Raw genomic sequence first — 11958 nt, forward strand, 5'->3', positions numbered from 1 at the left:
CAACATATAACAAGCAACGATGGACAAAACAACAACACCAAACGTCACAAACACTCCCCTTTGCCACGAAGCCGCTCACACAGTCCACTCTGCTAATCAGAGAAGTACCAGGAGCGGTCCGTGGCATACCCTCCCCGTCAGTCTTAGCCGTTGCCGACGACAAAAGATCGTCGACACCGTTGCCCAGGGTGCGCCACGAGGAGGCGACTGACATGCACCCCACGCCCTCCGCAACCTAACCTAACCTTTTTTTTTTTTTTTTTTTTTTTTTTTTTTGTTTTACGAGGAGGAAAGGCATTTACGCCTCCCGCCCGGCCGGGGGACCGGGACGGGTATGTGGGACTCGACCGGGGCCATAAGGGCCCCGTGCCAGGGCAGAAGGCCCTGTCCTACCCACTAAAACCTCCTCGGGTTTCCACCGTACCGCGTGATGGAGGGGCTACGGGAACGCTAAAGCATACTTCCGCGGCCCCCCCGCGGCGACCGCCGTGAGGCGGTCAAATCTTTGAATGCGCGCCCAAGGGCGCGCCTTCCTCCGTTGCCTCCGTCCAGTAAACGTGACGGACTCCCCCGAGTCCGCCACTGGAGGCTGGGCGCCAACAATGCTGACGCCCTGGTGGCGGCGGATAAGATGACAGGCTCCGCCGCCGACCATCGGTGTATCTCCACACCACACGGTGGACCACCACGCATCAGATGGTGGACCACCACTCCACCTTCGACGCTCATAAAGAGCCCTCCGTTCTATGTACATATATATATATTAACATTTACACAACTATTTACAATATTTACATAAATACATATAATACATATTGTACATATTGTACACTCCTCCGCTATGCCAGCGGGGCCGCTCACATAGTCCACTCCGCTGCGCTCGGAGAAGTACTAGGAGCGACCTCGCGGCCTTCCTCCGCGTCAGTCTTAGCCGCGGCCGGCGAGCACACTAAGCCGGCCCCGTTGCCCAGGGTGCGCCACGAGGAGGCGACTGACATGCACCCCGACCTAACCTAACCTAACCTAACCTAACCTAACCTAACCTTTTTTTTTTTTTTTTTTTTTTTTTTTTTTTTTTTTTTTTTTTTTTTTTTTTTTTTTTTTTTTTTTTTTTTATGGTTGGGAAATCCATCATGGAGACCCTCCGCTCTGGGGGAAGAGCGAAGGGTACTGTCAGACTCCTACTGACTAAAACCCAACCCGTGTCCTCCACGTGCCCATGAGTCGGAGGGGCGGGTATCGCCGAAGCATTCGTCGCACCCCTCCGACGGGCGTTGGAACGCCTGATGTAAAGAGTCAGGCGTGCCCCGTCAATCACTGCGGCTGTCCACCCGGCCGCAGGACTCCACTACGAGGCGCGCGTGCGGAACACGACGCCGCCGCCTCGAGGCCTGTTGCTGGTCGGACGGCGAGACGCCCCGAGTCTGCCGTCCGCAGGCCACGCCCTAGGGTGGTCGTAAGTCGGCGACCACCCTGCGACGCCCAGTTCGTCTGCTGCGGGAGGGGAGAGAGGAGGCAGCCTCTCTCTCCCTTTCCGCCGCCTCCTTTGCGAGCATCACTTCCTCGCAGAAGGTGGCGACGGCGCTCCACCCTGCCTCGCTCCGCACCATCGCAGAGACGACGGCCGGAAGCGAGAGGTTTCCCGCAGCGACACCTACGGCCGCGACGAGGTCACGGCGCTGCTCAGCCCATGCTGGGCACTCCGCCAACGTGTGCAACGCCGTATCGTCGCGACCATCGCCACAATGGTGGCACTGGGACGTCGGCTCCCGACCTATGCGACACAGGTACCTACCGAAGCATCCGTGTCCAGTAAGCACCTGCGTCAGCCGGAAGCTGAGGGCGCCGTGGCTCCTTGTGAGCCACTCCTTCAAAACGGGCCTCACCGCCGCAATAGCGACGGCTTGCCCTGCCGTGGGTCGCGCCAAGCGCGTCTCCCACTCCGCCACTGAGACCTGGCGGAGCTCTGCCCTGCGTGCCTCGATCTGTCGAGGCACCAGGCGCTCACCCCGCTCGACCGCCTCCGCGCGCCACCAATAGAGCGACGCGAGGAGCTTAGCCTCGAGGTCCCAGGGCGGCGATCCGGCTAGGAGGCTCGCTGCCTCGAAGGAGATCGTACGGTATCCCCTTATCATCCTGACGGCCATCGCGCGCTGCGGCCTTCTCAGCGCGGCGATGTTGCGGGCCGTCAGGGCATCCGCCCACACTGGCGCGGCGTATAACGCCATCGACCGTACGACCCCCATGTAGAGCCTCCTGCATGAGGAGTTGGGCCCCCCCAGATTAGGCAGCAAGCGCGAGAGCGCTGAAGCGGCGCCCAACAACCGGGGGGCGAGCCGTGTAAAGTGCGGCTCGAAGTTCCACCTACTGTCGAGGATGAGTCCTAGATATTTCATCTTCGACTCGACAGCGATGGACACCCCTCCTACCATGATGCTGGACCCAGGAGGCGGCTTCGTCCTCGGCCCGTGAAAACACAGGGCTTCCGACTTGTGCAATGCCACCTCCAAGCCCAGCCGCCGGATCCTTCCCACGGCATGCGCGACACCAGCAGTCGCGCGTATGGCCGCCTGCCGGTACGTCTTTCCACGTGCTGTAACCAGCGTGTCGTCGGCGTAACAAATGACGCCGACGCCGTGGATGAACGCACCGCGCAGGGCCCAGTCGTAACCCACGTTCCACAGGAGTGGACCCAAAACGGAACCCTGTGGAACGCCGCACGACGTCTCCCGACGACCCCACCTCTCGCGACCCGGGTACACGACCGCTCGGTTCGACAAGTAGGCCGCGACCACGCGTTGGAGGTAGCGCGGCACTCCGTGGTATCGGAGTGCTTCCCTGATGGTACTCCAGGGCAAGGTGTTGAAAGCGTTGGCGATGTCGAGCGACACCGCCAAGACCACCTCACCCCGGGCGACTGCCTCCTCCGCGAGGGTCTTCACGCGCATGATCGCGTCCACCGTCGAACGTCCCTGGCGGAAGCCGAATTGGTTCTCCGCCAAATCCGGCCCCACCCTGGTCATGTGCTGAACGAGGCGACTGGCGATGACACGCTCGAAGATCTTACACACCTCGTCCAGCAACACGATCGGTCGGTACGCAGATGGCGAGTCTGCGGGTCGTCCCTCCTTCCTGAGCAAGACCAGCTTCCCGGTCTTCCACCGGCTTGGAAACTGGCCTCGCTCCAAGCATGCGCTCAGCAGCCCTGAGAGTCGTGGCCCGAGTTCTCTCAGGGCGAGGACCCACGCACGGCCTGGAATGCCGTCGGGTCCAGGGGCGGTGTTCCTGATGCGAGCCACCGCCCCTCTGAGCTCTTCCCGGGTGACTGCGGGCACGTCGTCTTCACCCTCTTCCGCGTCACTGTGAGGCGGAACCATAGCCGGTGGTGTGTGCTCCGGTCTAGATGGAAACAGAGCACCCACCACCTCCTCCAGCAGCTGCGGCTGGAGACTCCGGGACAGTGGGGGAGCCGACTGGCGCAACTTGCCTCTCACCATCAGGTAAGGGCGTCCCCACGGATCTAGGTCCAGAGTCTCCACCAGCTCGTCGTTGGCCTGGGCCTTGGCTCTGACGATGGCCAACTGGAGTGCGCTCTTCGCCTCCCTGTAGCTAGCGTACAGTTCCGCCTCTTCATTCTCCTGTGCTTCTTCGGCCGCCGCTGTAAAGGGGCGGCGGCCTCTCCTCCGTCGTCGGCACCTCGCGTACTGGCGTCGCATCTGTGTGCATTCGTTGCGCAACTGCGCAATCGACTGCGCCCACCAGTACACTTGGCGCCTAGCTGACAACGGCCGGACTCGGGGCATGCCAGCGTCGCAGATTTGCGACATGCTCTCCCGGAACCACTCCGCCTCGTCGTCGATGTCGGCAGGCCTGTCTGGCGAATCCAACCAGGCCTTGACGATCGAGGCCTCCAGGAGAGCCTCCCTGTCCAGCCGCTTCAGCGCCCATCGCGGACCGTCTCCGTGCCGACCTGCCGCTTGGATCGGCCGAATCGAAGTTCGGGCAGAGACGCTAAACCGAATGTACCTATGATCGGATAGCGTCTCGACGTCCTCGACGACGTGCCAGTCGAGGACGTTGCGCGCGAGAGCGGGGCTAGCGAACGTGAGGTCCACTATAGACCCACCCCGCTAACCTAACCTAACCTAACCTAACCTAACCTTTTTTTTTTTTTTTTTTTTTTTTTTTTTTTGGTTGGGAAATCCATCATGGAGACCCTCCGCTCTGGGGGAAGAGCGAAGGGTACTGTCAGACTCCTACTGACTAAAACCCAACCCGTGTCCTCCACGTGCCCATGAGTCGGAGGGGCGGGTATCGCCGAAGCATTCGTCGCACCCCTCCGACGGGCGTTGGCGCGCCTGATGTAAAGAGTCAGGCGCGCCCCGTCAATCACTGCGGCTGTCCACCCGGCCGCAGGACTCCACTACGAGGCGCGCGTGCGGAACACGACGCCGCCGCCTCGAGGCCTGTTGCTGGTCGGACGGCGAGACGCCCCGAGTCTGCCGTCCGCAGGCCACGCCCTAGGGTGGTCGTAAGTCGGCGACCACCCTGCGACGCCCAGTTCGTCTGCTGCGGGAGGGGAGAGAGGAGGCAGCCTCTCTCTCCCTTTCCGCCGCCTCCTTTGCGAGCATCACTTCCTCGCAGAAGGTGGCGACGGCGCTCCACCCTGCCTCGCTCCGCACCATCGTGGAGACGACGGCCGGAAGCGAGAGGTTTCCCGCAGCGACACCGACGGCCGCGACGAGGTCACGGCGCTGCTCAGCCCATGCTGGGCACTCCGCCAACGTGTGCAACGCCGTATCGTCGCGACCATCGCCACAATGGTGGCACTGGGACGTCGGCTCCCGACCTATGCGACACAGGTACCTACCGAAGCACCCGTGTCCAGTAAGCACCTGCGTCAGCCGGAAGCTGAGGGCGCCGTGGCTCCTGGATGAGCCACTCCTTCAAAACGGGCCTCACCGCCCGCAATAGCGACGGCTTGCCCTGCCGTGGGTCGCGCCAAGCGCGTCTCCCACTCCGCCACTGAGACCTGGCGGAGCTCTGCCCTGCGTGCCTCGATCTGTCGAGGCACCAGGCGCTCACCCCGCTCGACCGCCTCCGCGCGCCACCAATAGAGCGACGCGAGGAGCTTAGCCTCGAGGTCCCAGGGCGGCGATCCGGCTAGGAGGCTCGCTGCCTCGAAGGAGATCGTACGGTATCCCATTATCATCCTGACGGCCATCGCGCGCTGCGGCCTTCTCAGCGCGGCGATGTTGCGGGCCGTCAGGGCATCCCGCCACACTGGCGCGGCGTATAGCGCCATCGACCGTACGACCCCCATGTAGAGCCTCCTGCATGAGGAGTTGGGTCCCCCCAGATTGGGCAGCAAGCGCGAGAGCGCTGAAGCGGCGCCCAAACAACCGGGGGCGAGCCGTGTAAAGTGCGGCTCGAAGTTCCACCTACTGTCGAGGATGAGTCCTAGGTATTTCATCTTCGACTCGACAGCGATGGATACCCCTCCTACTATGATGCTGGACCCGGGAGGCGGCTTCGTCCTCGGCCCGTGAAAACACAGGGCTTCCGACTTGTGCAATGCCACCTCCAAGCCCAGCCGCCGGATCCTTCCCACGGCATGCGCGACACCAGCCGTCGCGCGTATGGCCGCCTGCCGGTACGTCTTACCACGCGCTGTAACCAGCGTGTCGTCGGCGTAACAAATGACGCCGACGCCGTGGATGAACGCACCGCGCAGGGCCCAGTCGTACCCCACGTTCCACAGGAGTGGACCCAAGACGGAACCCTGTGGAACGCCGCACGACGTCTCTCGACGACCCCACCTCTCGCGACCCGGGTACACGACCCGCTCGGTCCGACAGGTACGCCGCGACCCACGCGTTGGAGGTAGCGCGGCACTCCGTGATAACGGAGTGCTTCACGGATGGTACTCCAGGGCAAGGTGTTGAAAGCGTTGGCGATGTCGAGCGACACCGCCAAGACCACCTCACCCCGGGCGACTGCCTCCTCCGCGAGGGCCTTCGCGCGCATGATCGCGTCGACCGTCGAACGCCCCTGGCGGAAGCCGAATTGGTTCTCCGCCAAATCCGGCCCCACCCTGGTCATGTGCTGAACGAGGCGACTGGCGATGACACGCTCGAAGATCTTACACACCTCGTCCAGCAACACGATCGGTCGGTACGCAGATGGCGAGTCTGCGGGTCGTCCCTCCTTCTTGAGCAAGACCAGCTTCCCGGTCTTCCACCGGCTTGGAAACTGGCCTCGCTCCAAGCATGCGCTCAGCAGCCCTGAGAGTCGTGGCCCGAGTTCTCTCAGGGCGAGGACCCACGCACGGCCTGGAATGCCGTCGGGTCCAGGGGCGGTGTTCCTGATGCGAGCCACCGCCCCTCTGAGCTCTTCCCGGGTGACTGCGGGCACGTCGCCTTCACCCTCTTCCGCGTCACTTTGAGGCGGAACCATAGCCGGTGGTGCGTGCTCCGGTCTAGATGGAAACAGAGCACCCACCACCTCCTCCAGCAGCTGCGGCTGGAGACTCCGTGACAGCGGGGGAGCCGACTGGCGCAATTTGCCCCTCACCATCAGGTAAGGGCGTCCCCACGGATCTAGGTCCAGAGTCTCCACCAGCTCGTCGTTGGCCTGGGCCTTGGCTCTGACGATGGCCAGCTGGAGTGCGCTCTTCGCCTCCCTGTAGCTAGCGTACAGTTCCGCCTCTTCATTCTCCTGTGCTTCTTCGGCCGCCGCTGTAAAGGGGCGGCGGCCTCTCCTCCGTCGTCGGCACCTCGCGTACTGGCGTCGCATCTGTGTGCATTCGTTGCGCAACTGCGCAATCGACTGCGCCCACCAGTACACTTGGCGCCTAGCTGACAACGGCCGGACTCGGGGCATGCCAGCGTCGCATATGTCCGACATGCTCTCCCGGAACCACTCCGCCTCGTCGTCGATGTCGGTAGGCCTGTCTGGAGAATCTAGCCAGGCCTTGACGATCGAGGCCTCCAGGAGAGCCTCCCTGTCCAGCCGCTTCAGCGCCCATCGCGGACCGTCTCCGTGCCGACCTGCCGCTTGGATCGGCCGAATCGAAGTTCGGGCAGAGACGCTAAACCGAATGTACCTATGGTCGGATAGCGTCTCGACGTCCTCGACGACGTGCCAGTCGAGGACGTTGCGCGCGAGAGCGGGGCTAGCGAACGTGAGGTCCACTATAGACCCACCCCGCTGCCGCACGCACGTCTGCACCGAACCCCGATTCAGGAGAAGCAGGCCCAGCTCGACCGCCCACTCCTCCACTAGCTCACCTCGCGCGTCCGTAGACGGGGAACCCCAAGCCGTAGACTTGGCGTTGAAGTCCCCCAGGACGATCACGGGGCGAGGACAGCCACGACGGACAACCGTGGCCAACTCCAGGGTGACACTCTCCAGATCGGCGAGAGAAAGGCTGGGGGCGAAATATACCCCCACGACCATGATGTCACCCCAGACTGCCGCGACATAGCCCCGCCCTCGAGTTATGGCCTCGAAGGGAAGCGTGTCAGCGGCGGACCTCCTGATCAGCGCCACCGAGCGGTTATCGTCGCACACCCAGTCATCCCTGGGCGGCACGAAGTACGGCTCGGCGACGGCGGTCAAATCGATCGACCACTGCGCCATGCTCTGGAGCAAGAGATCCTGAGCCCTGGCGCAGTGGTTGATATTGGCTTGGAGGAGACGACGTAGAGCCATTACTGCGTGTCCATGGCCGTCGCCTCCTCCCCAGTCCTCGGCTGCTCTTGTGCCGCAGCCGGTTGTCGATTCTTCTTTTTGATGTTCTTCGGCGGATGAGCCGGCTGTGTCCTCGCCGTGGTTGTGGCGGTGGGTCTCGTGCAGGCCTTCGACCCGATCTTGTGGTCGGCTGGCTTTCCAGACGCCGCACATATAACGCAGTGCGGCGTCTTGGCTGAGCAGGTGCCAGCCTTGTGACCGGGCTGACCGCAGCGGTAGCAGAGTTGGCTGCGGTCTACCTCAGCGGTGCACCGTGCCCCCGCGTGTCCACCCTCCAGACACCGGTAGCACCGGAAAGGCCTCGGTGGTAATAGCGTGACCTGCGCCGAAACCCACCCCACTAGGAGTCTGCTGTCCCTTAGCTTCTTGGCCGCCGCTAAGGGACAGCTCACATGGGTGGTCCCTAGACCAGAGACCCCCCGACGTATCGTGCCCGCCTTGACCTGATCAGGCGGGCATCCTCCGGTCTTGGAGACGGCGGCGACGACCTCCTCTGTCGTCGCAGAGTCATCCAGGCCCGAAATGCGCAAAACCGCGCATTTGGTGGGCCTGGACACTCGGACGTCGTCCGACCCCAGTGACGCCCTGAGCTTTTCCGCTAGGGCGTCAGCTTTGGGACCACTCGTGGCCCCCGAGACCTCCAGGAGTCGGCCTCCGGTGGCAGTCGTTTTGCACCGGAGGCCCGTTATGCCGAGATCGCTCAGCGAGATCTCGGCTTTTGCCTTCGCCAAGATGTCGGCATAAGAGAGGCCCCGCTCCTCCGCCCCTGGCTGCAGGGTGAGAGCCACTGCAGTCGAGCGGGGAGTCCTGAGCCTCGCAGGCCGTCGCTTGGCCGCCGCGACTCCCTCCTCCTTCTTCTTGTGGGCCTCCTTTTTGGCCCGCTGGCGCGCCTTTTTGCTGCGTTTAGCGGCGCCTGCAACCTCCCATTCCGCCTCGGGTCTTGACACCGGTCTTTTTTCACTATTGGCTGTTTGTACCGGTTGGACGGCACGGGGCGCTGCGGCTTGGGCCGCACTTGCCTTTTTGGCCGCCTTCGACTTCCCTTTTTTGGCAGCAGCCGCTTGTGCCGGTTGGGTGGCACGGGGCGCTGCGGCTTTGGCCGCATATGTCGGCGCCGGTGCGCTGCGCTGGTCTGCAGCGAGGGGGGGACGTAAAATCCTCCCCTCGAGCACCGAGAAGCGGGCGTTGAAACTCGCCATCTCCTTACGGATCAGGCGAGCCAACTCCGTCTCCTGCGACGACTGCTGCTGCTGTGTCTGCTGCGGTTGCGGCGTGGCGTCAGGCGTGGCGCTCAGAAGGCCCACCTCCCGCCTGAGGTGTTCGCGGCGGAAGTTGGCCATCTCGGCCTTGAGCTCTAGGTGCTCTTTCCTGAGCGCCTCGACCTGTGCTGCGAGCCTGGTGTTCTGGGCCCGCAGCAGCGCCGTCTCCTCGGTATCGGTGCGGGTGAGCAGCACCTGGGCGCACTCCAGTATCGAGGCCGTAGCCTCTTTCAGTGCCTTCTGGCTGCAGCCGCTAAGGCCCTTGGAGACCTTGCCCACCCTTTTTATCGCCGCAACCGCGTCCGTCATCCTCCGGTTGAGGTCGGAGGCAGGTAGCTCCTCTGCCTCGACCTCTAAGGCAGCAGAGTCTGACGACTCCGACCGAGGAGTGGCTCTCCCTTCCACCACCCTCTTGGTCAGAGCCGCGATCTGCCGCTCGTCTTCCATTTGTTTTTCGGCGGCTGCTGCAGCCTTCGTCGCAGCCGCGGCCTCGCGTCTTGATAGACCGATACCGGCATATTTGCCGGTAGTAGTCGGTCTACCTTTCCTAGTCGGTGTGTCGCTGCGAGCAGAGTCCGACCCAGAATCCGGGACCTCTCTCGCGCGTTTCCGTGAACGCTTCGACACCGCGCTCGCCATACTCATCCGACTGGATGCGCTGTCGGCGTCCGACAGCTCACCCAGTCGCTCCAATCTAACCACAGGTACCCTCATCGTTTGCAAATCATAGTCAGTTGTGGTCGCGGTAAGGTCGTTTGAAGGAATCCATCTGGCATCTTTGTCCCCTCCAGATTCGATGGGACGGTCCGATCCGTGAGGCGGATCGGAGAGGGACTGAAACCCCCCTGGAGATATATTTTTTTCGGATGCACTCATATTTAGGTTTTTTGCCGGGGCTGCCGGCGAAGAAGTATAAAAGAGTAAAAGAAGAAAGAACAAAGGAAGAAGGAAAAAGAAATGCAGTCGGGACCGAACTACCCTCCGGCCATGCATCCCATCGCGCTGCGTAGCCACTTGGGATTTGGGGTTATTTTTTATCGAGGTTGTCTTCCTCAAACAAAAGCAAAATTTACAAAAAATTTACATAACCTACATTAAAATAAAATAAAGTAAAATATTTATAGCCTACCTAATAAAACTAATTAATATATATATATTTACAGAATATATTTACACTCCTTCTCTGCCACGGGGCCGCGCACACAGTCCACTCTGAAAACAGAGAAAGACCGGGAGCGACCCGTGGCATGCCCTCCGCGTCAGTCTTAGCCGTGGCCGGCGAGCAAGCTCAAGCCGGCCCCGTTGCCCAGGGTGCGCCACGAGGAGGCGACTGACATGCACCCCAACCTAACCTTTTTTTTTTTTTTTTTTTTTTTTTTTTTTTTATGGTTGGGAAATCCATCATGGAGACCCTCCGCTCTGGGGAAAGAGCGAAGGGTACTGTCAGACTCCTACTGACTAAAACCCAACCCGTGTCCTCCACGTGCCCATGAGTCGGAGGGGCGGGTATCGCCGAAGCATTCGTCGCACCCCTCCGACGGGCGTTGGCGCGCCTGATGTAAAGAGTCAGGCGCGCCCCGTCACTCACTGCGGCTGTCCACCCGGCCGCAGGACTCCACTACGAGGCGCGCGTGCGGAACACGACGCCGCCGCCTCGAGGCCTGTTGCTGGTCGGACGGCGAGACGCCCCGAGTCTGCCGTCCGCAGGCCACGCCCTAGGGTGGTCGTAAGTCGGCGACCACCCTGCGACGCCCAGTTCGTCTGCTGCGGGAGGGGAGAGAGGAGGCAGCCTCTCTCTCCCTTTCCGCCGCCTCCTTTGCGAGCATCACTTCCTCGCAGAAGGTGGCGACGGCGCTCCACCCTGCCTCACTCCGTACCATCGCGGAGACGACGGCCGGAAGCGAGAGGTTTCCCGCAGCGACACCTACGGCCGCGACGAGGTCACGGCGCTGCTCAGCCCATGCTGGGCACTCCGCCAACGTGTGCAACGCCGTATCGTCGCGACCATCGCCACAATGGTGGCACTGGGACGTCGGCTCCCGACCTATGCGACACAGGTACCTACCGAAGCATCCGTGTCCAGTAAGCACCTGCGTCAGCCGGAAGCTGAGGGCGCCGTGGCTCCTAGTGAGCCACTCCTTCAGGACGGGCCTCACCGCCGCAATAGCGACGGCTTGCCCTGCCGTGGGTCGCGCCAAGCGCGTCTCCCACTCCGCCACTGAGACCTGGCGGAGCTCTGCCCTGCGTGCCTCGATCTGTCGAGGCACCAGGCGCTCACCCCGCTCGACCGCCTCCGCGCGCCACCAATAGAGCGACGCGAGGAGCTTAGCCTCGAGGTCCCAGGGCGGCGATCCGGCTAGGAGGCTCGCTGCCTCGAAGGAGATCGTACGGTATCCCCTTATCATCCTGACGGCCATCGCGCGCTGTGGCCTTCTCAGCGCGGCGACGTTGCGGGCCGTCAGGGCATCCGCCCACACTGGCGCGGCGTATAACGCCATCGACCGTACGACCCCCATGTAGAGCCTCCTGCATGAGGAGTTGGGTCCCCCCAGATTGGGCAGCAAGCGCGAGAGCGCTGAAGCGGCGCCCAACAACCGGGGGGCGAGCCGTGTAAAGTGCGGCTCGAAGTTCCACCTACTGTCGAGGACGAGTCCTAGGTATTTCATCGTCGACTCGACAGCGATGGATACCCCTCCTACGATGATGCTGGACCCGGGAGGCGGCTTCATCCTCGGCCCGTGAAAACACAAGGCCTCCGACTTGTGCAATGCCACCTCCAAGCCCAGCCGCCGGATCCTTCCCACGGCATGCGCGACACCAGCCGTCGCGCGTATGGCCGCCTGCCGGTACGTCTTTCCACGTGCTGTAACCAGCGTGTCGTCGGCGTAACAAATGACGCCGACGCCGTGGATGAACGCACCGCGCAGGGCCCAGTCGTACCCCACGT

The 11958-nt window shown here is 62.5% G+C and overlaps 1 protein-coding gene across 1 annotated transcript; it reads right to left on the bottom strand.

Moving 5' to 3' along the window:
• Nucleotides 1-2753: 2753 nt before the first annotated feature.
• On the bottom strand, nt 2754-7641 carry LOC124540917 (the record flags this gene model as incomplete). Its single annotated transcript, XM_047118693.1, has 3 exons — nt 7351-7641; nt 6574-6660; nt 2754-3254 (listed from the first exon to the last, which is right to left on the bottom strand). Coding segments are annotated over exons 1-3 (879 nt in total), but the record flags the coding sequence as incomplete, so codon positions are not given.
• Nucleotides 7642-11958: the final 4317 nt, after the last annotated feature.

This window comes from Vanessa cardui, chromosome 27, assembly GCF_905220365.1.
Source record: "Vanessa cardui chromosome 27, ilVanCard2.1, whole genome shotgun sequence".
In the NCBI taxonomy this organism is placed as follows: Eukaryota; Metazoa; Arthropoda; class Insecta; order Lepidoptera; family Nymphalidae; genus Vanessa; species Vanessa cardui.